Source organism: Sander vitreus, chromosome 21 (genome assembly GCF_031162955.1).
Source record: "Sander vitreus isolate 19-12246 chromosome 21, sanVit1, whole genome shotgun sequence".
Lineage (NCBI taxonomy): Eukaryota > Metazoa > Chordata > Actinopteri > Perciformes > Percidae > Sander > Sander vitreus.
The window spans coordinates 12345411-12370776 of record NC_135875.1 but is presented as its reverse complement, the minus strand read 5'-3'; the positions used below and the strand labels follow the sequence as shown (position 1 = coordinate 12370776).

Genomic DNA, 25366 nt, shown 5'->3' with positions numbered 1-25366 from the left:
TTCTAAGTTACAGTTACAAACCAATAACTCTGCTAAATCAAGATAACCAGACACATGCTACATTAAGTGAAGAGTAAATTAAACAGCCTGAAAATCACGTCTCGCTCCTGTCTTAAAAAAAGCATCCATCTAACCAATACCTATTTATGTATTAACCCTAAAGTGTCAATCCACTCTTTCATTTTGGAGTTTCTTACCTGAAAACAGCAACCATGGGGGCATATATTGAGTCTCCATCATAGACGTACATATGGTCCCAACTACATTCTGTGGCAAAGTGGTTAAATCTTAACCGAAGAACTGCATTTGGACTGCAAAGGAAAGAATGAAATAATGGTTTAGGTTTCAAGGATGGACATTTGAACAACATACACATTTGTTTTCCAAGTCACTGCAGGATTCACATGTTGTTGTTCCCAAAATGTTTTAAGGAACCCATGATGATAGGCTGGCCTCCCTTTTCTTCCTGGCAATAACGTTTCCAAACAGCTCCATCATCGCAGTGACCGTGGTTAAAGCATCAACTGGTACAGAGATTCTTACTCTCTGTAAGATTGCTGATTAAAATGTAGTAGTCACACCCAGCTCAACAGACAAACATTCAGAACCCTTTAAAATGCTACAGGCGGCCGCTTTACATTATACTGTGTAAGCAACAAAAGTACACTTCCTTCAACAGAGATTTGTTTAATTGCATAAATCAGTTTACGCTGCATTATTAAATTTGGCCGTGCATGCTCAGAACATACCAATTTACAAAAATACTTACTAGCCCTCAATGAGCCAGGTGCACTTTGTTTTGTACTTGTAGTTGATTGGACCATCGGTGAGGTATCCTGAGGGCTCCGTCAACCTGAACGATCACAGAGGTGGGACAGTTAGCACAGGAATATGTTGCCTTGAGTAGAATGTGTAAAGTCAAATGCCTGAAATACATTTGAATCTAAAGAAACAATTATTCTAATGGTTGTTCCATGGACTGGTATATATGTATACATGTAATTATTGGGCTTATTAACACAACGCATAATGCTTATTTTCTTGCTGGTCTGGATTTTTTCGCAGCTAGGAAAGTAGCATTTTAAGTTAAAGACATAAAAGTAGAGGAAACAAGAGCATCTTTAACCACAAGTCATCATCTAATAATTGTGTTGCCTGTCTGAGACATCAAATACATGAATAAAAAGCAAATGTTTATATATTGTTGTTTGGAATCTTTTCTTTCAGAAATAGCATTTCATAAATTGAACACTGCTTTCTAACAGTTAGCTAATGTTAGAAGAAATAGGGAGTAAGTAGATTAGCCTAAGTATATGTTACTTCTTAAAATCATCCTCACACTCAGCTTTAGAAATGACAATCTGTTTTTATGTCCCTAAAGCAGCCCTACAGCAGCATGACACCCAATAAGTGGTCAGTCTGTCCACCTGGTGAAAATCACAGAGATTTTATAGGTGCATTTTGTAGTTCGGAACCGGCAGCATGGAACAGACATCAAGATGTTACGACTCAAATTCATGAAGTATTTTTGAGAGTATAAAAGTTGCATTTCCTTGTGAAACACCCAGTCTAAGGCAGCTCTGTTGTCCTGGTGCAAAGTCTTCTATAAAGGTGAAATCATGTGTCCAACTTTAGTGAGCCCAAGGTCAATCCCTGTCAACCAAAAGATTCAATCATCTGTCTCTTAAAAAGGTTCCTCTGCTGCGTTCTGGCCTTGCCTCAAGTCTGACACTCGAAACAATTTTCAACAAAGTGTTCTTCACAGTGGTGTGTCACAATGATAAACAACTTCTGAATGGACATTCATCACTGTCCCATGTTACAAGAAATTTGTAGGTATGCCACCCACAAAACGATTGCGATGAGGAGACAGATTACCAAAAACTAGTTTCCCCACACAGTGATGCTTTTTTTCTGGTTTGCAACGGATTGTATTTTGATAAAACTCATTACCTCATGAATCCACAAAATGAGTATCTGTCAGTTGATATCGTTCAGGCCTTGAGATCACAGAAAGACAGAGTCCTGTTTTTTTTTATTTCTGACTTTGAAAGCTTCACGAATACATACTGGGCTCTCGTGGGTGGTCTGAGTAACACAGTAACTGAATTGTATTCCCTTTTTATGTCCCTGTCAGTTGTTCTGGATGCATAACATGAGAGTGTACGAGTACATTACTTTCGATTCAGAGGTTTTGAAGGATAATGACCTAAAGACAGTTTTAATCTAATAAAGATGCATATATGCATACTGATGAAGTATGCATACTGTATAGTATGATCTTGACCCTTTATTGTGTCAAACGTGGTTTTGTATTTTGTTTACAACTCACATCAGGAAAGCGTATATGCAAAGTCTTTATGCAAAGTCTATTGATCGATATAAACACCCAGGTGCATGCAACCAGCAATGAGTTAGGGCAGTGTAGACATCCAAGAATGAATGAATGTTTTATGGCGCACTTTGGACTTCCCAGGGAAATATTATCCTGTGCAGTCCCTGAACGTTTCAAGACTCTGTTTGTTCCCGCCGTCCACGCCACTGTGATGTTTGGTCCTTCTCCATTTGAAATCAGACATTATAACGCATCATAAACAAGAAAAATAATCTGTGATGCCGAATTAAACTTTCAAGATAGGATTGCACACTTATTAGGGGAGGGGAGCCACAACATGTTTTTGCAGCAATGTGTAAGTGATCATGTACCAGGGTGCATGCCTCCATTCTACTGACTACAGAGAAGCTAACAGTTAAATTATCACATTTCAGTGGTTTGTCTTTAGGTGATGGGAGGTTATTCCCTGCCAACATGCCTAATGACAACCCATACAAAACCTCAGACACACATCAGGAGCAACGGTAATTACTGTGATTAAAGCACTTATGTACCAGAGTGCACTTCAGGTGTACTGAAAATCCATTAGATGTTCCTGTCAAGTGCCACACTCAAGATTATCATTATACAGCAGTTTGATGTTTTTCTTTGGTCACTTTCCATTATTTTCCTGCTTTCTCCTAACTACTACCAAATGTACACACAGTCCTTAACTCATTGCACCTATTACGGGGTTGACATAGCATTTACCTGTGCTGATAAACACCCATATTCTTCCAGTTTAGGAACAATAGACATAATCACCATATAGGCTGCAAGGCATTTGCAAAATTAGTTGCAGATGTCTTCTCAAAGCCACTGTAGGCTTGTTTCTCTGGCAAAAGCTAAAGCAATTTATTTCTTTATGGATTTTATGTGCAAACACATCAGGCCGTAAGTCAAAATAACCGTGCGTGTTAGAGGCTTGGTTTTCTGGTCCATGCTCACACGTGCAGATTGCATTGTGCAAGATAATTGCACTCATTCCTTTAAATCATCAACATCAGACATGTGGGTAATAATTACACATGCCTATATCTCCAGGGAACAGGGATAAATCACAAACAACTAATTAAAGGACTGAGGGTGGCTACAGGCAAAGTGAGAAATGTTCATCAAACGATCAGTTGAATCAAATTAGTCAATCCACCAAAATCTAATCTGCAACTTTTTTGGACTGTTTAAATCAACATTAAAACATTGTTCCAGTTTCTTAACTGTGAAGATTTGCTTTGCCTTTTGTGGTAATAAACTATGTATTTTGAAGTTTTGGACTGCTAGTTGAAAGCGAACAGTGTTGAGCTCAACAGGTCTGTTGAGGCTGCTAGCTCATTAAAGAATATAGTTAGGTTTTGAACAACAGTTCGGCTGGTTACTGAGCATGTAAGTGTGTAAAGGGGTTTTGTCTTTGACATGCGAGACAGTTATTAACTGCAACCCATCTCCCAAAAAACTAGGTGCACTAAGGTCTGTTTGCAGAGTACCAATGATCTCTACTAACACTGTTGTTTGATGTAAAACAGCCACTTCTGGATCATATTTGATCTTAACTTACTTTAGGTGGCTCAGATGATTTACAATCTAAATATGATGAGAATTACTAAAACAAAGACACTGCATCAATCTGATTTTGATCACAGATTAAATAAGATGTAGTGCATGGCCACTTACTTGAACCTTCCTTGGCAATGCTGGCACTGGTCTCCAACCCATCCACGATCACAGATGCAGGATCCGTTGATACATTTTCCAGATAGACAATTCTTGTCACACGGTTTCGCCGGGGAGGCGTGAGTGAACAGTACAAAGTAAAACAAAACATAGACCACCAAGTATCTGTTGATAGCCCGCAGATCGCTGTGGGTGGCTAATTTGGGTCCAAAAAGAAGGAGTTCAGTCTTACATTTCCCCCCAGTATCCATTTTTCTGCCAGGACGACCAAGCCGAGTAAAAGACCGGGGCCTTTAGCTCTGCTGGAGAAAGCCTCGGCTATTCAGGCTGTTTTAATTATAATAAAGAAGTCCTGCATATTTGTTGCGTGTTATGCATACTTACATTAAGGCTTAGCTAAGTCTGTTTACAAAGCAAAACGGCTAAGAAAATGTAATGTTATTAAAGTGTTTATAAAGGCTGCTTGTTTAACCGCATGCATAGATTTGGAGTGGGAGGAATTCCCTTCACCCTACCTCTTGTTGAAAGAACCTACCAAAAAAGCCGACCATCGATTAAAGCTAATTAAGCAGCTAACTCGTTGAAAATTGTGACTAGCCAATACATCATTTGTTAGCATATGTAGCTTATTTATAGTTTGGCCTCTGCTATGTATAGTAACGTTACAGCACTGATTCAAGACCCCTCTCTTCCAAATGCCATTTCAGCAGCCATTTTAACGCGTAAACAATCCTTCAGACTGAAACAAGGATGTACATTTTAACATGCGATGGTCCTTCCACAAACCGTTGCAATTTAGCTGAATCTTTGCAACAGAAGAACAAAGGGGTTGTGGTGTTTGTAGCCCTGGACCTAGTGCGAAGGCTGCCGCAGTCAACATGGATGTAGTGTGGGAACTGGAAACCTATTCTTGCCGACTGGGGGGCATTGAGCTAATACTTTGTACTGTTAATCCTACTGTCTATTCCCACAGCAATTTAGGCACCTTCAAAAGTAGACTTCATTGACAGCAGTGTGTCGTTGCGTTTCCTTGTATTCCAGTGGGTGAAAAGCACCGCTGTTACTCTCAAAACATCACAAGAACTGGCAGCGATGGATTTGCTAGCGCAGCGACACTAGACAGTTCATCAGGTTGGAGAAAACTAAACACACCATGCGCATGCGTACTGGAAACGGGTTTTATTTAAAGGTACAGTGTCAAAAACCAAAACCCCATCAATTCTATGCGGCATTTAAAAGCTTCCAGCTAGCGGTCCATATTTTCGAGACTGAGAGCTACATGGAAAAATATGCACCAAACAAGCCACTTTGAAGTTTATTAGGTCAAAGATGTCCACTCCAATACACTCCAAACATACATTTGGCGACATTGTGTCCTTGTACTTTTATCTTGATATGGAAAAAATCTCACAAGCAGAGAGGGCACTTTATTTTTTGATAAGATAAGTTACAGTGGTAATGGAATTGACTCATTTGGTCACATCTTCCTTAAAGTCATACAGAGACTATTTTATTTTTTATGATTTTACGCTGTGTGTAATGGTTTTTCCTCTTCCTGCACATTCATTTCCATTCATTTTGTAGGCTATATAATTAGTTTGATTTCAGCCTGTGCAAATAAACAAAACTGATTTAGCTGCTATTGTTAAAATTTACAGCCTATTACCATTATATGAAAAGTAGCAGTAGGTGGTATATTGCAAATATTTATCTTATAACCTATTAAAACAATAAATTGCAAATAGCCTATATGTAGATACGGGCTCTGCTGTTTAAGACACTCTGTGCAGTTCCAGCCAAACAGTAAAAAAAAATTTAAAAAAATAAAGATCACACCAGTTATGCTATTAAGTGAAATAAATAAATAAACAAAACTGTATATATCTTACATTCATACTTTTTGTATTCTTGGCTTTTAATGGAACATCATTGAACACTGTAACAGGGAAGTTATGGTGAGGATGGTAAAATCTGTCAACAAATAATAATAATAATAGTCATCATAATAATCATAACCATAATATTAAAGATGTCACAAAATAGTCTACTTGTAGTTGGGGTCCAAAGAGGTAATTTTCACAGCTACAATTGTCTTGAACTTAACCGAAGCAGAGAGGCTGAACTGCATCTGCATTTGAATTGTATGAGATTTGCATTTCAATTTGTCTGGTAAAATGATGTTCTTATCCTACTTGAGGTCCCGGCACATCTCCGGAAATTTCAATAACTGACACTAAAGGTTGGAGAAAAAAATCAGCGACAAGGTCAAGGAGGAACATGCGCTTTTTAATAAAGGCTCTTATCAGGAGGCTCTATTGTGGCTGTACTGTACCCTAACATCAAATGCAGTACATCTCTCTGAGAGAGCACTAGTCAGGGTGCTGCCTGCTGCCAGCTGCTAAACTGAGGAGTCTGACAGATTGAGGCTTTGGTGCAGTATGCAGTGATATAAAGCAGCAGAGAAATGTGAGATGTACTTCTGTTTGTGTCTATCATGCTGCCGATTCAATGGCAGATGGAGCACGGCATAGTGTTGGGAATGAAAAAAGGCTTAATTATTCTACTGCATTTTCACATAATAGATCATGTTTTTACTCAATATAACAGAAAAGCCAAATATAACTTTCAAATATGCACAAAGCCAACATTAATATTCTTCATTTGTCATTTTTAGTTAGTTAAAAAGATTAATTTATCAGGAACTGTCCACACTTCTACATCAACACCTGCAGGTGGCAATGTTGCACAGCAACATACAGGCATGAATCCACAAATGCAAGAGAGTGGGAAACTACAGCTTTATGGTTTAGGCCTGGAGGAATAGAGCAGGAGAAACTGACCAGAAGTTTATGTTCTGACTGTCACAGTTTATATTCATGCACAGAGGTTACTAATAACATTAGTGATGGCTCTGTTGTATCCAAGTGTCACAGTAAGCCATAACATAGTCCCTGAAACCGAAGCAACTAAATGGAATTATGCCATTGTTGTTTGTACTATTTACACTTCTGCTTTTTCTGTGACATTTTGAAATGCATTCTCAGGAAAAGGCCTATGACTGTAACCACTGTTTTTCTCCATATGCAAAAGTTATGCCAAAATATTCTACCATGGCAACAAAGCTTGTCAAGAATTTCCATCTAATAGCAATATGTATAGCCTACTAGAAGGGATTTTTGTTTTTGTTTGTTTATTCCATCTTTATTTACAGTAGATCGTCTATTGAGATACAAGTCTCTTGAGAGAGACGAAAATGGCAGCACAGTTACGGTATGAGCCAGCACAGACACTATAGGATGAAGTGTAAGGAAAATAGGATGTGAGGAAAGAAATACAACTTTAAAAAGAATTGTTGATTCAAAGGGATAGTTTACATTATTACATTATTTCATTAATGTAAATTTTACAGCTCAGCTCCTTTTGTAAATAGGTACAGTCGCTCAATTAGCTAAAGACAATCTAGAAATAAATCCTGTAGCTGCGTTCCAGACACAGTAAAAACAACTAATGGAACAACTGCTAGGGCACCGTGACACACGGTGTCACATGTTGTCATGTCACCCACAGTGATTCTGCTGAGATATAGAGACTTTTCTGTTTCACAGCTGGAAGTCTTTGTCTGGAAATAATCAGCTCCAAAAGTCATCTAAAGACATTTTATAGAGACAGATAGACAGATAGTCTTGGATTGTACTGTACTTCAAAAGTCATTGGAATTGTGCAGCATAGGCCTACATCCTGTTTGACAGACTTGATTAATGTTTAAGAAAACTAAAACTTTAACACAGTATTGGTTACAAACAAGTAAAGCAACAAGTGTATTTCGGGCGTGTTAAATTTTGTGAATCATCTAAATACCTGTCCTCTTCTAGATCTCATTTAAGACATGACTGTTAGGACATTCAACTTCTATACTCGCTTCTACAAAACCCAAGATTTAAGCTGTCACAACAAGTAACACCTCGATAGTTTCGATATTTTCCGCAGAGGTTACCATGAACCTGAGCACACATAAACTAAAAACAATATTATGGTGCTATGACTTAAGACTCTTCTACTTTAGCCACGGGAGAGCCTCTTGACGTTTAGTCAGGTGCACGCACCTCTGTGGTGCGGGGAAACAAGCACCATCTCTACAAGGTGTAGTGTGTCTAAAGCCAGTGCCCTCTGCATTCTTGGTCTAAATGTTCTTAAAACAACAGGGAGGTACAGCAGAGTCAGTGGATTCAACTTTCTTTGGAAATTCCCAGACGTAACAGTAAGTTGCATGGTTTAGAGTAGAATTAGATGAAAATACCTAAATAAATGGGGGGTACCTAAATAAATGGGGGGTCTCTTTTCAGGGGATCGGTGGTGCATTATGTGTCTGTGTATATGTGTGCAAACATGAGAAAGGCCCCTGAATCAAAGAGGGTCCAGTGTTAATTTGGAGTTGAGTCAGTGACCCTTGTCCTCTGATTCACAGCTGAGGAATGCTCTTTGTGCTCCAATCCACAGCAGAAAAGAGGAGGGAAGCCCACTCTGCAGTTGCACCTCTAACTCAAAAATGTAATCTTGTAAAGTTCAAGTATGTCTAACCCACTCAGAAACACCTACACACACATACCTCACACACACAGGCAAGCATGATGACCGTAAATCATTCAAATCTGAATGTTCAAGACCTGGAGCCACCCGTAAAGCCAGGGGCTTCCAAAGGTCTGCTACACAATAGGAATTCCCCTGCTGAATTAAAAAAAGACAGTTCTTCTGCTGTGGACAGACAGACAATAGAAAGACCACCCTTGTATTGCACTCATGCTGAGCCATCATGCCTGACTCACATTCACACTTTCACCATTCGCACAAGGCTATACGATAAAGTGTAAAAAAAACTGTGACATCACCCCTTGGCTTTTAACTGACCTGTGAAATCTGAACAGAGATTCAGACTAATAAACACCCTTCCAAGGCTATGAACTGAATAAGTACTGTACATTGTAGAAGGTGAAAATATTTGTTCATGAGCAAATTTTCTTTTGTATTTGTGCATAACAACAAAAACAAATTATTGAGCAAGGAAGTTAATTCTTGACCTTGGAAAGTACTTTGACACACACTGTATTTAATACATATGGTATCAGCCTTTGTTACAATAAATGAAGACACAGAAGCAAGCATTTCTTCAGATTGAAAACTAGCTGTGCCAAATTTTTGAGGCAGCTTACCATTCTGAAAACGGACCCTGTGGAGTTTAACATTTAGCTGAAAAGGGGTGTGAGGTATGAGGACTTTAGGAAGATTATTCAAAATGCATGCTTTAAGACCTTCACAAACAACCCAGAGCAGGCTCACATTATCGGCTTCGGTTGCTACCAATTAACCAATTTCTTATTAGTAATTTCATAAATTGATTGTTTGTTTAAGTATTATTATTATTAGGCCTACCGTTAACGCACAAAAATAATGAAGGCTACATGATAGGGTTCATTATATATATCAAGTATATACAGTGTTATATGACATTACAATGTTTTGGCAGGTTTTAAAGTAGACAAGTTACAGTATAATGTTATTACTGAAACATACGATTTGCAGAGATGGATACAAACCTGCATGGTCTTTGATGTTTTTTGCCCCCAACGTCTCCTCCCAGGCAGCGCGGCAATGGTTATGTTTAGGGTTAAGGTTAGGATTAGCTGCCTGGAAGGCGCCGTTGGAGGCAAAAAACACCATCGAGCAACCTGCATCCTAATAGGTTTATACTAATAAAACTTCCCATATGAACACTTTTTTCTCAGGCCCCGAGTTTAAGCTACTACATAGAGAAAAAGCATGCCAACACACAAATCACAGTGAGTTTAGTTTGACTCACAACATTGTATTTTCACATGAGAAAATGTCCAGAGGACAATGCTGCTTTTGTAGCTCATATTCACATGCAGAGGCACACACATACACTGCAAAGATATTGCCATCAATGCTCATAAATAAAATTGTATCAATAAGTGTTGTGTGAAAGACAAAAAGCAAAAGAGATATCCCCCAGTGGAAATGTTTGTATCTTTGGAGAAACTGGGTTGTGACGTACAAGTTGAAATCAAAGCTGGGAAAATATATAGCACTAGATTTAAACAAGACCTTCACTGAAGTTCAGACAAACTAGTCATGGGAAAGGACAGGGATTCTCAGAGGATTGTCGGTAGTGTGTGCATTACTGAAAAATAGCAATGACGCTAAATACTAGCAATAGCTGTTTGGTTTTTTAAATGGCATGAGTTCAAAAGTCTTTTCAGAGATCTTTAAATCTTGGCACAGACAGAATCGCAAAGAGACATCACCTCTGATGAATATACTATTTTACAATAATTCCTCATCAAACTCATGAGGCCAGAAAGGCAGGTCTTGCATTTGGATATATTAAAGGTCTAGGGAAGAACCTCCATTTGTCATAATTTCTTGCAAAATTTTCAGCAGCAAGCACTCACAATACTGTACAGCAGGGAAGTCCTCATTTCTGATCTCAGCCTCTGCTGTGTTGAATTTGGATCTTGGCTTGGCTTGTCTGACCCTGATGACTGGTGACTTCTTCAGGGTGCCAGTTCTGACCATTGAGCTAGGAGCCGCAGCACCCTGTGACCCTGACTGTAAAAAACAAAACAAGAGGATGGATGAATATGTAAGATGTTGTTGAAAAACGGAACCCTCTATCATGACTAAAAAAATGTCACTTTTTTTTGTGATTAACAATTTCTTTTTACATACAAAACATACAGTTTGCAACATGACCCCTTACCAAGGGCTTAAAGGGGGACACTCGGAATCTAACAGACATGTACTTTAAAGTCACATGTATAGGCTATGTCACCTGTGAGAATGCAAAACAAAGTATCCTGTCTGCTGCCATTAGCTTATAGAGAGTGTATCATTAGCCAGCATCAGATGACATCACAGCACTACCACCTGCCTTTTTTTCTAGCTTCAGTTAATATTGGGCGTGACTGGTGCAAACCGTGACCAAGTGGTACTCTGGTGTTGCTCTTTTGCTACTCATCCACGTGATCGCCTTGATGGCGCCTGCGCACTGTAGTAGCCTATGTTAAAAAAATAGAAAACTCTCAGCCAAGTGGAGGCGTTATACAAAACACTCGCATGCACGTCATGCGTTTAAATCATCTTCTAGAGCATGTTGCGTTACTCTGCGTGACATTCTTCTCATACCTCCACACGGTTCTCCCACGGTGGTGCGTGAAAGAACAGGAGGCTATGTAGGCTATACTCTCCCAATGTTTTTAAGAAAGCCACTAACTGTACATGGGTAATGATATCTATAGCCTACCATGTACAAAGTGTTGTCCTCAGACACCATTTCCTCTGTTACTGTCTGATCTGGTGGACTTTACCCCTAACTTACGGATGAACTGTGTTATGACAATTTATGCAAAATTAGACTAATCCTTACTTCTGACAGAAATCGCGCAATTATTTAGTATCATCAATCAAAGATGGGTTTGTTTTTAAACCAAGATTTAAGGGTTCATTCATAGCAGGAAACAAAAATAAATCGAAACTGATGATTAGAAGATAACAAAAGTAGATAGACATCCTATTGAAAAGTGAAAACTCTTCCTCACTTTGTTATGGGACCCATGAGAGTCTCTGAATGACCGAGCTGCAGTGTGGATGCTGCATACGGGAGGAGGTGCGGCCAAACTAGATTAGGAAGACGAGGAGAGCGCTGTTGTTCCGTCAAACCTCAGTGTGTCTGGTCTAAAGCCAGCAGCCAGCCACTCAGCGGGTATTGTTGAAAACGGGAGCGACTTGTCCGCAAACTTTTGGCATTGTTTGTTTTTATGAGAGGAGGAAAGCAAGGGACAAGAAGGTGAAACAGCAAGGGAATGGAGAAGCACAAAGGTAAAAGGAGGATTTTCTTTTTTAAACTGTGTCAAAAACATGAACTGCTGACTTCTCGAGTGTCTCCATGTCCTCGCTGACAATGCATCTTTATGGGAATGACTTTACAACTAATGCAACCGTATTTAATGATGCATGTTTTTTTGGGCTGCATTACAGTGATTTGCATGTTGCCAGAGCCGGATAGAAAGACACCTAATCTGATGTTTTGGCTTCCAAAAAAGAGGTTTGGGACATAGGCATCTACATCTTGATTTTAGCTGTGGTTGGGCAATGCTGAAAGGAAACATTGTTTCACACATTGGCTTGGACATGGTCACCTGCCACTAATACTGATGATTCAATTTCCTCTGCGGGTAGGAAATAGGTAGCCTACCAAAATAACCAGACTGTCTTAAGAAACTAGTAAGCTGCATTTGGGCAATCAGTCAGTTGAACGGACCCTGTGAATATGAAGAACTGCCTTGCCATCCAAGTGGGCTCTATAAAATAGTTTACACTGTGGCCACTGATGAATTGCAATAGCAGCAACATTGTTCTCGCAGCATTCCTCATATCCCTGTGGTTATTTGCTCACGAGGGATGAGCAAGGCCGTTTAATACTTCCTGATTGACATAAACAAAGAGTTTGAAAGTAGTCATTGGAATGATTGGCCATGCAGTTCACCTCACATTGCTGTCAGAAAGAAAACTATTTTGCTATTAGATTTATTATCAATACTTTTACTATTATTTTATAATTAGCCTATACTGTAACCCATTAAAATAAACCCAGATTATGTTTAGCCAACTTTCCTGATATTCTGATTGCTCTTATTAATGTGGCAAGGTGTTTGAAAATAATCTGCAATAATTGCTTTAGATGGGATAAACTGGGAGGCCCCTGTTGCCACTACGACAGGGCCACTGTGTGTTGGACTTTCCCCTTGTTTAGCTGGGAAATCTGCTCAACTTGATAACAGTAAGTCGACATATCAGGACGACAATCATAACAACACACTAAAACTCCATATAACAACGACAGAGTGACACGACACAGTCGAATGACAAGGAGGGCAACAGACGACAGGAATAAGTTGAGTTGACACAGAGAAATGTTTTGTCATGTGAGCAATCAACATAGATAGACAGACATACACATAGACAGTAAGCATAGACATAGACATAGACACATTGACACATAGACATAGACAGTAGACATTGACACATTGACACAGACATAGACATAGACATTGGCACATAGACATAGACAGTAAGCATAGACATAGACATAGACATTGGCACATAGACAGTAAGCATGTTGACTTAATTTTGGTGCAAATGGAACCCTATATAGGATCACCACAATTTGAAATTCTTGCTGCAGTATTCCTGTTCTCCAGCTGACCAGAGAGTCCAGTCTGTTCACTCCCACACTCTGCATGTTTGATTCATTTTCAAGCAAAAATGTCAAATATTCTCTTGTTCCAGCTTCTTAAACGTGAAGACGTGTAGCTTTCTCTCTGTGTTATGTGATTTTAAATTGAATAGCTTTGCGTCTTGGTAATTGTAATGGACAGGTTCTTCTTTCTGACATTTTATAGGCTAGATTAAACCCTTCGTCGACTGAAAAAGTAAGATTAATCGATAACGAAAAGTTGCAGCCCTAATACATGTAATATATCAGTATACATCGATTGATGCATCTTACGTAATGTCATGTTTCAGAATTGATGAGATTACATTGATTGTCCACCAGGGAAGCTACATTGTTCACTTGACTGTATCCTTAACACTTTTGATTGTTGAAGTTAAATTGGAATGGACTGCCTATACGACATGTTACTGTATTTTAAAAGAAAGGTTATCATCACAACATTAATTTGTTTCTAATCAACTCATCAGGCTTTGAAAGCTTAGAGAATGGTTGCACTTTTTAAATCTATTGGTTTTAGATAGGAGCTCCAATTATAAGCCCCAGACATTTTTGCAGGGCATGTAGAGACCTGAGTAATGAGGATGTAATTCATAAGAGAAAGGGAGAGGGCAGGTGGAGTGATGCAGGGAAGGATCCCACACCTGGTAGTTACATTGTGCAGAGAATGAGCCGGTGTGTGGGGCTGAAATAAGGACTGGAGTGTACTCTTTTGGCAGCTGTAAGCAGCAGCACCAGGCCACTAAATTAGATATAACAGCCACAGACAGCCAGTGGAGGAAGTACAGTGAAGGGAAACCTGGGAAACTTCAGGGAAGCCAATGACAAGGAGAGACATTGTTTAGTTTCCTGGGCATGCTCCGTTTTTCTCAAACCTGATTTATGCAGGTTTCATTCCAAAGAAACAACTTTCAGCAGCTCATGTCACAGATTCTCACACCTTCTGCCAGAGATAGGGATCAAATTAGTGAAACCACCTGGAGCTGTGTATGGTTTGAAAGACCTTTGGGCTGGGGTAGGACATGTTTGAGGATCATTGTTGCAGCAGAGGACTTAAAGCAGCTCAGCAAAGAGATAATAGGAGCATTTTTCAATGCAATTATTGGCTCACTGGCTACTTTCACCAGTAATACATATATAATAATTAAAAGTGTAATTTCCCTAAATATTCCCATAAAGGGAATGGAAATGTTTCTTTATTGTTTTAGCAAGATCCTTTCCAGTATGTATTATCTTCCTTTACTTGTCAATCAGTGCCTTCCATCTCATGCCCTTGCTTGTTTTGCTTTCCATGTTATCATTGATCCCACCAGTTTCTGGGTAAAGCATGTCTATTTTGAATTCACTGTGCACGTTCTTTGCAGCTGGGTTTCACCCAGATAAGCAGCGATGGGGTCTGTGATGACGGCTCCTTTTCTTGCCTCCAGCGTCAGTCGTCTTCTCCAATAATAATCTGATTCTGTGATCACTGCCAAAATAAAATGTAAGACAAATGGAGACAGACTGACAGATGTATTGAAGGACATTTTTGAAGTGGATTGTTAATTGACCCACAAGCAACTACACAAAAGTCGACTGACTTAAAATATATATATTTCTTTTTTTTTTTTTTTTTTTTTACAATAAAATGGTTTCCTATCTGTATAGTGTCCTGTAGTCAGGAAGGTTTGAAGTTTGGATTCAAACAGCCTCTCAACACAATATAGTTCAAATACAGCTTTCAACCATCAGCAGCACCATTTTTATGGTTACGGTTTTAAACCATAAAATGTTTGTGTGCGCTGTATTATTTGATGTAGTGTCAAAAAACAGTTGTTGCTGAAAAATTATTTTCACTTTTATTAGCATGTGTATTCCATACTGGCAGCGCTTTCAGAGCTGGTGTTTTAAAAAGCCTACACTCTGTGAACTGCATGTCAATCAAAATTACTCTCAGTCAAAATAAAGTGTGCAGTTTGAGTATTATCAGTTGAAATTTAGAGTTTCAAATGTGCTTTTCAGTGCAGTATGACAGCGTATGACAGAGTCAGTGGGTTAAGTGGGTTTGACCTCCCATAAGCTCAGAAGAGGCAGGCTAAGATGTAGGCCATCGGGGCTGGCATGGGATCTCCTGCTTCGCGTGTGTGTGTATGTGTGTGTGTGTGTGTGTGTGTGTGTGTGTGTGTGTGTGTGTGTGTGTGTGTGTGTGTGTGTGTGTGTGTGTGTCATGGGCTGTACTTGCCAATGGGGGAGTGAGTCGAGTGTGGGTAATTCAGGAAGCTGTACTGAGCTATAAAAATGATGAAAAGAAAGACGGTCTTCCTGATCTGTGGCAGTGCAACGCTCCATGTGAGTTTGGCCCTTTTTCACCCTCTGGGTCTCGCTCCTGTTCATTTACAACACATCAAACGTGGCTTTGTTTATTGGATACAGGAGCTCTGGATCAGACCTGTATTGTGTTTTTATTTCCTCACCAGGTACTCTTTTGAAGAAAATGGCACTTAGAACAGGAGCTTACTCTCTTGTAATCACACACATGTGCACACTCACTAGTTCTTACTTTCCCTGCAGCCCTCCTGGCCACTTATCTGTGGGATAATAACTAGCAGTGAAGCTTTTATGTGGATGACTCTGAGGCGGCATTGCTAGTTAGGTTTTTATTTGTCAGCATCTGCTTCTAGTCTGTCGCTTTCTTTCTCATCAAGCCAAGACTGTGGAGCCTTGTAAAGCTTCACTTTGACTTAAAAATTAATCTGCATGGTATACACATGCATATACACCCCCCCACACACACTTCAGAATATCTAGAGGACGATGCCTTTGACTGTTGGTGAGGTCCTGTGGCGCAAGGGAATATAAGGACAGAAGAAGATTGAGGGAGGGATGTAGTCAGGGTGCTGCATTAAGAGGATAAGGTGGAACCACACTAAGCGTCTTCTGCACCATAGCCCAGGGCTGACCGGTTTTTCATCTCTGTGTGTGTTTGTGAGGAAACCCAGTGGGAGTGAAAGAGTTGTGTGATTTTGGAACAAGTAGTCTGGAATCACAATATTACTGTCATTTCCTGGCAAAACAAGCATTGAGTTTTCTGTTCTACTGCACAGATCAGTTAATGTGATTTGATATTAACTTGTTTTAGATGCAATAAGAAAAAGGCTAAAACGCTTCTTAGAGCTGAGGGAAACTGCAGAGTGAGATTTCCCTGTGGGTTTGTCACCACGTTCATTTTACACATAGTCATTTGATCCATTGTTAATATATGAATATAAGAGCAGCTGATGACATTTTAAACTTTCAGTTTCCATTTATGACACCATTTAACATAATTTAAGAAAAGCTTGGCTTTTGTCCTACAACTCTCTAAAAATGTTTGTTTTAGCATCATTAACATTCCAGTCCATTAAAACTGCAATACAAACTGTCTTGCTTGTTTATTTGTCTTTATTATAACTGCTTCATATTTAATTTACCATTAAACTAAGGCTACAGAAATTCAAAAGAGGAAAGAACTTGTTAAAGAAATGTAATTTGTTAAAATATTAATACCAGTATTAACGGCAGATTGTGGCATAATCTTTCAAACTTTATTTTCATTCTGATCTTTTTCTCACTTCCCACATCTTTGACTTTGCTCTATACACTCTATACACGTCACACACACACGCACGTTTGCACAGACGCACATTTCCTGTCATCAACTATGCCAGAATGTTGATCCTTCAGCTCAGGCCTTCATCTGCAGTAACATACTGTACACTGCATCCTAATCAAGTTTCTCAAGTACACCATGGGCCCTTTCTATATAAAAACTTAGAGCCTATTAGCATGTTTCAGATATGAAAACTGCCTGATTTCGCTAAGGGTAGAGCAGCGGTAAGCCTCGATATCATCGAGACAGCAAAGCCTGGAAGAAAGAAAAGAGTGTTGGGAAAGATAAAGTGTGAGATGAATAAAGGCGTGTTTCAATAGTTAGGGCAGAGGGTAGATGAAAGAGGAGAAACTTAAAAAATAACTATGCTTTATAAGTGACTCTTTTACCACTGGACAACCTTGAGCTCCTCTTACGTCACATTTTTTCCCACAGTGTAAAAAACACTTCCTGTCACTAGTATTTGACCTACTTTGTGACCTCAATTGACGACAAGATACACAGATTTTATTTTTTACTAAATTTTAACCATGCCAAAGTGGTTTCTGTTATGTATATCATGGAGGAAAAATAGCCATTATTGATTTATTACTGCGTAATTGCAACTTTTGAGTCTGTTTTGCCTCCAGTCCCCATTGTTGATATAATGAATGAGTCCTTGGCCTTAGAGCTAGTAGATAGAAGCTAAACATGCAATCAATAAGCTAGAACCATGCGGTATTTTACTTAGGTTGTCACTCACTCTGCAGTCTATTGTGTTGCTGGAGTGTGAGAAACTTCCCAGTGGTTTTCAGACATAGCAAGACACTAAGACAGGGAACTTGTAAACACTGATGACTGTGCACCTCAACATAAGACTCAGAAGTCCTCCTAAAGCCCAGCAAAGCAAATAATAATGAAGACAAAATGTCCTCAACTTACTAGACAACTCCTACAATATACATCTATTGCATATGAATACAATTTAAACAGAGAATGAAAAGTGACAAAGACAGGGAAACACAGAGGCTCGCCTTTGATCAGATGAATACTGCAGAGCAGAGGGACTGACGAGCAGAGTTTATCACTGTTGCGTGAGGCGTGGAATCTGAAACGACGCACTGTTTGCTGTGAATGTGTCTTGCAACCAGAATTTGAACAATGTTGCATGGTCTTTTTCGACGCTTAATGACTGTAAATACAAGTCAAGAGAAATCCTCTTAATCCTCCATCAATCTATATTCTATACTATCTTACTTAGATTCAGGGGTCATGGTGAGAGATATTTCTAAAGAAGTCACAGAACAGTGCTTAGTTTTTCTCATTGACTGATAAACGTAAAAGATGTTCTCAGCATTGTGACAAGGAGCTGTTAAAACAATAACCTAAAGTGAAATATAATGATGAAGACACTGAAGATTTTTTAGGTAGATCACCATTTTAATGTTCCTTGCTTTTTATGGGGGCAAAGTACAGCTGTTTGCTCCAGATAAACCTGCGATTACTCTCATTATATGTGAGGTGTCTTTATTTGCACTCACAATTTATGTTACAATGTTAGAATTGTTGACTTAATGCTGTGAGAAAGGGACTTGTGTGCTTTTACCAGTAACGTTTAATGTTCCATCTTGCTTCTAGCTTCAATTCATTCTTTCACTTTTCACTCCTCGCTTGTGTCACTTTGTCCACTTCTTTCCAAAGTTCCTTCGGTGCTACTATCAGACACAGACGGCCCCTTCCCTGAAGTCATCAAGTTGACACCCGCTTTTTAATTTAGGTTTCTACGGCAATAACACCAAAACACAGCTTGGATTAATCCAGCCATGTCCACACAGTCCCTGCCTCACAGCTGAACCCAGCATGTTGCAGGGAGACAGACCTGTGCCTGCCAATAGCATCAAACACCATTTAAAACAGTGTTTTATCCTTTATTCGGCTCTTCCCATCAGCCAATTATCTGCCACACTCACCAGAGCCAGGCCAGGCTGCAATCATATGTGGCTCCTTCTCCCAGTTGTATTGCATTGAAACTGACTCAAAGGTCAATGTTATTTGGGTGTTTTTCCTCTAGACGTTTTGGTGTGTAAAAGTCAAATGATAAGAAACAAATCTGCTCCGCCTCTGTCAGTTTCTTTCCTGTCTGCTGAAGCAGAAACAGCTTAAATCTGTTTGTGTACAAACCAAACATTTTACTGTCATAGTTGGTCACTGGTTCCAATTCTCCTTCTTTCCAGCACTTCCCTTTTAGGTGAAGTTGTAGCTCTGTCATTTTCAGTCACAATATAGCACTAGATATCAGCTCGGTGCTGTGTATCATATGACATAACTTTGGTTGACTACATCTACCAATCATTGGTTTCTTTAAAAATGGAATTATGTAAGTTTCTTTTCTTATTCATAATAATTTGTCTCCTTTATGTATTTTTCAGAGCAGGAATATTAATGATGAATTGTGTAATTCAACTTTTAATTGAATCTACTCACAAATAGACAACATACAAGTACAGTTTACCAACTCAACACAGACTGGGACAATGTAGCACAAATGCTTTACCCAGCACCTATGGGTAGAAAGCCAAGCAAGATAATGGGTTGTTTGTCTTATTTTTTATATTATTGTTATTTATTTAGCCAAACTAAAATATGGTATGGTCGCAAACCGTTATAATCTGCGTCGAGGCATAAACCTCCAAGTATATGTGCGCCTGCTCTACCCACTGAGCCAACCCGGACACAATCTATGAAGGTAAAACTTGAGCTTGTTGTTGCGTCTGACACTGGGTCACTATAACTATAATATTTTAGTTTGGGTGAACAAACCAACCATAATATAAATATGATATTGCTGAGCATGTTTGCAAATCAAAATTACAATAAAGCACAGTGGCCTAAAACAGCTGTCCCATCTGTAGAGGATACTGGGGCAGCTGCTCAACTGGGGTGCCAAACAGATGAAATCACATTCAAATAAACTGCCTAACATGAGTAATGGTGCTAGCTGTGTTGTAAACAAGTTTTATGAGTTTAGAAAATGCTTGCTCAGGAAAGAGAAAGATGGTTTTGCAGTTAGCTAAGCTAGTTGATTGTGATTTAATGTCCCTTCATTACTTAATCATGTTAAACAAGTAAACACTGTGGTGGTTTCTTGGTTGCCAGTGCAAAGTCAGCATGTTTGCAGATTGATTAAGGTTCTTCGTCATTCGTTACAGTAGGCTATAAGAAAAACATTTGATACACTGTACTGTAAGAAAGAGTTTGACTTTTTTCACCATTGACATATTGACATAAACTTGCGTGAAAGCAGCACAAATATTGCATCAGTGGATATTTCCTGGAGCATGAATTGATATGCTAGAGTTGTTTTGAAAGTAAGACAGATGGAAGGAGATGATGTAAAGATGAGAGGAAACATGAAAATGGGTCCAGTTTGATTTTAGAAAGGAGAAAAGAAGATAGAAGGTAGAACACACCAGTCACACATTTAAAGCTTTAGTGCGTAACATTTTGATATTAATAAACGTCCGTTACATTCAAGCCATTGCCAAATGAGTTACTACAAAGCTAATTAAGACTATCAGCTCCACACAACTCTTGGTTATGTTCAGAAGATTGTGTCGTCCGGTGACTTTCCCGCGCAGAAGCTCGAATGAAGATAATTACCTCTTCTGAAGAGTCCGTCATGTTTTTTTAATCCTTTAGTCCTCCTCGGCTACTAGCAACTGCGTGGAGGAGGGGTGGGGGCGCGTGTGCAATCACGGAAGGCTTGTATCATGTGGACGAGCTGACAGTGTTGTTGTCATTACTTAGAATTCCTCATGGGGGTGACAGAAACTACACCCTATAGCTTTTAAAATATGTGAGTTTGTTTTGGCTATTTAGTAGCCTGGCTCCGCCCTCCTACATACTTATGCTCAATTTTCATTTCCCTTCAGTACTACTCTCTGTACAAATGAAATGTACAAGAGTCTGGTAGGACCAGGCTAGCTATTTAGAGGACTTGGATGACAACTTAAGGGTTTTGTAAACATGCTACTGATGTGAAATTCTCACTGTGATGTCCCAAGTCATGAATTCAAAACTCAGCTTAGCACGAGCACAAGAGAAATGGTGTGTTTGTGTTTGAGATATCCTTACCGGACATGGAACAAAGCACAACAATGTTTTTCATATTCTCTTAGGTCTCCCACACATGACATGGGTTTTAGTATAACATGTTTTTACTACAAAAGTGGTTAAACCGACCTAAAATATTGTGACACACCCCATAAACAAAAACAAGTAAGATGCATGAAGAGCCTGCTTCTCCAGCCTCCACCTGCTCTGCTTTTTCTAATATATTGCATGTTTACGCTGGAGGGTCTTTGTCCTTAGTCTTTGTTGTTAATGTTGGTGGGACTTTGCATAATCCTGCATATCCAGAAGTAGAATGTAGTATCCTGGAGTCCATGTTGAGCCTCCTTTGCCCGCAAAGGAACATTACTTTTTAGATGAAGACACAAAAATATGATCATCTTAAAACATATGATGCATTGTTACAGATTTAACCACCAAGCAGTATATAAAGCAGTTAAGATTAGCTACACCTCGAGCAACTACAACATTACATGTGAATGCATCAATAATACTGATCCAGTAATGGAAAACAGGGATAGGGGCATTCTGCTGTCTATCTACTGTTATATCATTTTTAATTTTACTTCTACGTTTTAGTGAAATTTTCAATGCAGGATTTTACTCCTGTGGTGTGCACGCACCTCTCCTCATGTCCCTGAACTCGGCACACATAGGCGAGAGAAAGGAGCCCTGAAAGTGCTTAAGTTTTCGAGATATCCCAAGATTCGAGATATTCCCTGCTGGAAATACAGGATTATATAAAGTCCCACCGACATTATAACAACAAAGACAAGAACAAAGACCCTCCAGGCTAAATATGCAGTATACATGTAGCCTACATATGAAAATCAGAGCGCGTGGATGCTGCAGGAGCAGGCTATTCAGGTATCTCACCGAAATGTTGAGGTGCTCATGTTAAACAAATCTGCTTTTAACCAGAGCAGCACAGATCTGTTGATCATCCAGTTGCAGAGGTGGAAGAAGTACTCAATACTCACTAAAATTGAACAATACCACAACGTGGAAATACTCCATTACAAGTAAGTTCTGCATTCAAAATGTTAAGTATTCAGTATTTCTTGCTGTTGTGGGAGATACTACATTTAAAGGGACACCTAATTAGATTCTTGTCAGATAATATTAGCCCAGCATGTCTCGAAACCAAGTAGTATATTAGCAACGCGGAAGAAGTCTGATTGAAATTTGAGGCCATGTCTGCCTCGTTCATTTAATCAAAGGAAATGGCTGCACTCGTCTCTGCTGAGATGTGGCCCGTCAGTATTGATGCAGGACCTATGGCCTCTCAATATAAGAAATTCTGCCAGGATCCTGACAAGACCCTCTTGTTCAGCAGATTTGTTCAAATTTAACAAGGAGAATGGTGGTACAGACCTTAGTTCAATTCCTTCTCTTCTTTGAATGAAAACCCTTATACAGAAAAAATTTTTGACTTTTTGAACTCAGTCCCATTTTTGTATATTTCACTCCTTAACTGACCAATTTTAGGGCTTGTTTCAGTTAGTTTTGGTTTTTAATAAGCTCTTGTTGTTATCTTCCTACTCATAGGACTGACAGGAGGTTAGCAGCTGGGCTGGAAATCTGTTAAAGATTTTAAAAAAATGCTATCGTTTGTAGTTCTGATGCACAAATAGGCATGCATGCAAAGACATTCTTAGATTCTGTTTGCTATTTTTGAAGGGTTAAATTAAAAGATGTAGCCAAATTGAAAGAATGAGCCTTTTTTGTATTGACCACAGACAGACAAGGTAAACAGATGAACATGAGCACTGATAAAAGATGTATCTTGAGTTCAGATCGGCCGACTTATCAGAGCACTTAATCAAACACAATATGAGTGGATTTTTTAAGGGTTTGAGAAATCAAACAAAAGCTTAATTATGTTTATTGTCAATGAAGCAAACCAGGAAGGACAACCTCAGGCACGAGAAAGAGAAATTCCCCTAATGCATGCTGTATGTGTTGTGTGTTGAAAAACTCAAATCAACTGATTACTAGGGGTGGCAATCTCTTGGCACCTCATGATTCGATTCGATACATCTCGATGCAACAATTTTACATTTCTATGTGTGATTTTTAAAAATATACATATAATTCTGAGTTTGCTACTCAGAGTTTGCTAATCACTTCCTAGACAAAGCAGCTAGACAAAGCTTACATTTTGACATATACAGTATTTGTCACACACACATTTTAATGAAATATTTTGTCTACTGAGGTTTTTATTTTGTAGTCATTCCATGCTTAAGCCTTAAACATGCTTGTGAAAGTCACCTTCTCTCACAGTAGTCTTCCATGTCAGAGGCTCAGTCATGTTTAAAGGTGGCTAATTGGCTTCTTAGAACATGAAACATGAGGTGGTCAGATGCAATATGATAAAGTAGATGAACAGCCTATATGTGTTATGCCTAATTATTTTATGTCTTATTAGATCATGTGTTTATATACAAAACATTTTTTTTTTTCCTTTTGGCTGTTTTTTTTCTGCACTCTTGCCTAAACTTTAAGTTGTTTTCCATTATCCCATCCTCTTTCAGTCACTGTTTTCTGATTTGTACTTGTCTGGAGACATTAACTTTTACACACATTTGACAAAAAAAATAAAAAATTGATTAGAATCGATAATCGAATCGTTCTAGAGAGAATCGCGATGCATCTAAGAATCGATCATTTTTCCCACCCCTACTGATTACTGATGCAAACTTTATGCAAAGTGTTCTCTTTGTTTTATTCTTAACTTCCTTTTTTACTTTGTTCTAATTGCATCACACAAATATATATTTTTAGTTGAAAACAGTATAGCACTCTGGCTGGCTGATGGTCTCTCAGATTCCTTTTGGCCATTCTACAGAAGTGAATTGTTAATGCTGTGGAGGCTGCGGTCACTCACTGGATGTGCAGTTGGTGTCTGGCCAACCCGTGGACCACAGAGTTGGCCTGCTACAGACCTCCCTGTCCTGTCAGCTGACTCCGTTTCCCAGGGTCCTCCAATCCAAAAGGCCATCAGAGTCAATCTCTGCAAACACACAAGGAGGAGAAGCTGGAAAAATGTTTAGAGTCATACTGAACAGCCAAACATCAGCAGCTAAACAACTATTGAAATGTAATGAAAAGTTTTAATCATTATAGTAACATTTAATTTGAATTACTTTATATCCCCTATGTGTGTGTGTGTGTGTGTGTGTGTGTGTGTGTGTGTGTGTGTGTGTGTGTGTGTGTGTGTGTGTGTGCCTATGTGTGTCCAAGCCAGTGATGTTTTTTCATGGTGCAGGTCCTTCTACCACAGGGCCTCTCAGCAGACGTTGACTCAGCTTGAGCAGGAGTCATTAAAAACAACCCAGCTTGCCATAGCTTTGGGAAAAGCCTCTCGTCATCTCCGAAAGGCAAAGCTTACCGGTGTCTGACACCTTATTTTGCAGAAATGTCCCCCACTTTGCAGAAGTCCTTTGATGTGTGGGAGCGTAGGAAGGAGGGGAGAGGGCATGAATGTACTCCCCCCCCCCCCCTCTCCCCCCAAGGCCCGGTTAGCGATCACTTTGAGCCGGAAGGAGCCACTAAAACAAACAAGCTGACAGTTAAGAGTTCAGACAGAGAGGAGCAGTTTACTCTCCTTAGAATAGTTTGGATAGAATATTTTATATTAAGTAGAGTTAAATTCTTGAGTAGAGTCTGATGTTTTTGACATATAAATGATAGTTTTTGTATAATTTCAGATTTAGTTATAGCAGTTTGGTTGATATGGGTACAAAGACTCCTGTCCTGGCTAACTTTTGATGTGTCTAGTGTCTCAGTAAAAATGCAGTCACCTCATTAGTATGTATGTGTTAATGAAACAAAAATGACTGTACAGTATAGTGCTATTTGCAGTACTCACAGACAGGATTAAACAGTGTGCGTGTGTCTGCTCCAACATGAGCTGCAAACGTTAGCATGTCCAGCTAACTAGCTTCATGCAATAGTTACCAAAATCAGCATTACAGTTCCTAGCCAAGAAGCATTTTGTTACATTAAAAGGCTAATGTTGGCTAAATTTCTTTTATAACATTACAATTGATTGTTTTAATTATTTGATTTTGAAAATATGAACAATAAAGTATAAACATCTAACCTATGTCTTGCTCGTCTAAATGCGTAAGCTAAGGTTTAGTCAATTTAGCCAAAATACCAGCACCTCTAAAGCTCAGGAATGAACATGTACATTGTTTGTGTAATCTTACACCAACAGAAATGAAGCCGTCATTTTAACCCTTGGAGAGAGCTAGGCTAACTGTTTCCA

General features: G+C 39.1%; 2 protein-coding genes across 3 annotated transcripts in view; one reads left to right on the top strand and one right to left on the bottom strand.

The window, feature by feature from the left end:
- Nucleotides 1-5182, bottom strand: part of atrnl1b (attractin-like 1b) — a 57670-nt gene extending 52488 nt beyond the window's left edge. Inside the window, exons 1-3 of the mRNA XM_078278859.1 lie at nucleotides 4046-5182; nucleotides 770-853; nucleotides 198-311 (exon numbers count right to left, since the gene is read on the bottom strand). Coding sequence (XP_078134985.1) covers nucleotides 198-311; nucleotides 770-853; nucleotides 4046-4296 — 449 coding nt within the window. The 5' untranslated portion in view covers nucleotides 4297-5182. The remainder of the gene's footprint in view (nucleotides 1-197; nucleotides 312-769; nucleotides 854-4045) is intronic.
- Nucleotides 5183-11689: 6507 nt separating this feature from the next.
- afap1l2 (actin filament associated protein 1-like 2) overlaps nucleotides 11690-25366 on the top strand; it is a 36429-nt gene continuing 22752 nt past the window's right edge. Inside the window, exon 1 of one of the 2 annotated variants that reach the window (XM_078278799.1) lies at nucleotides 11690-11938. In XM_078278799.1, the coding sequence (XP_078134925.1) occupies nucleotides 11923-11938 (16 nt within the window). In that variant the 5' untranslated portion in view covers nucleotides 11690-11922. The remainder of the gene's footprint in view (nucleotides 11939-25366) is intronic. The other variant, XM_078278800.1, reaches the window with a different exon arrangement.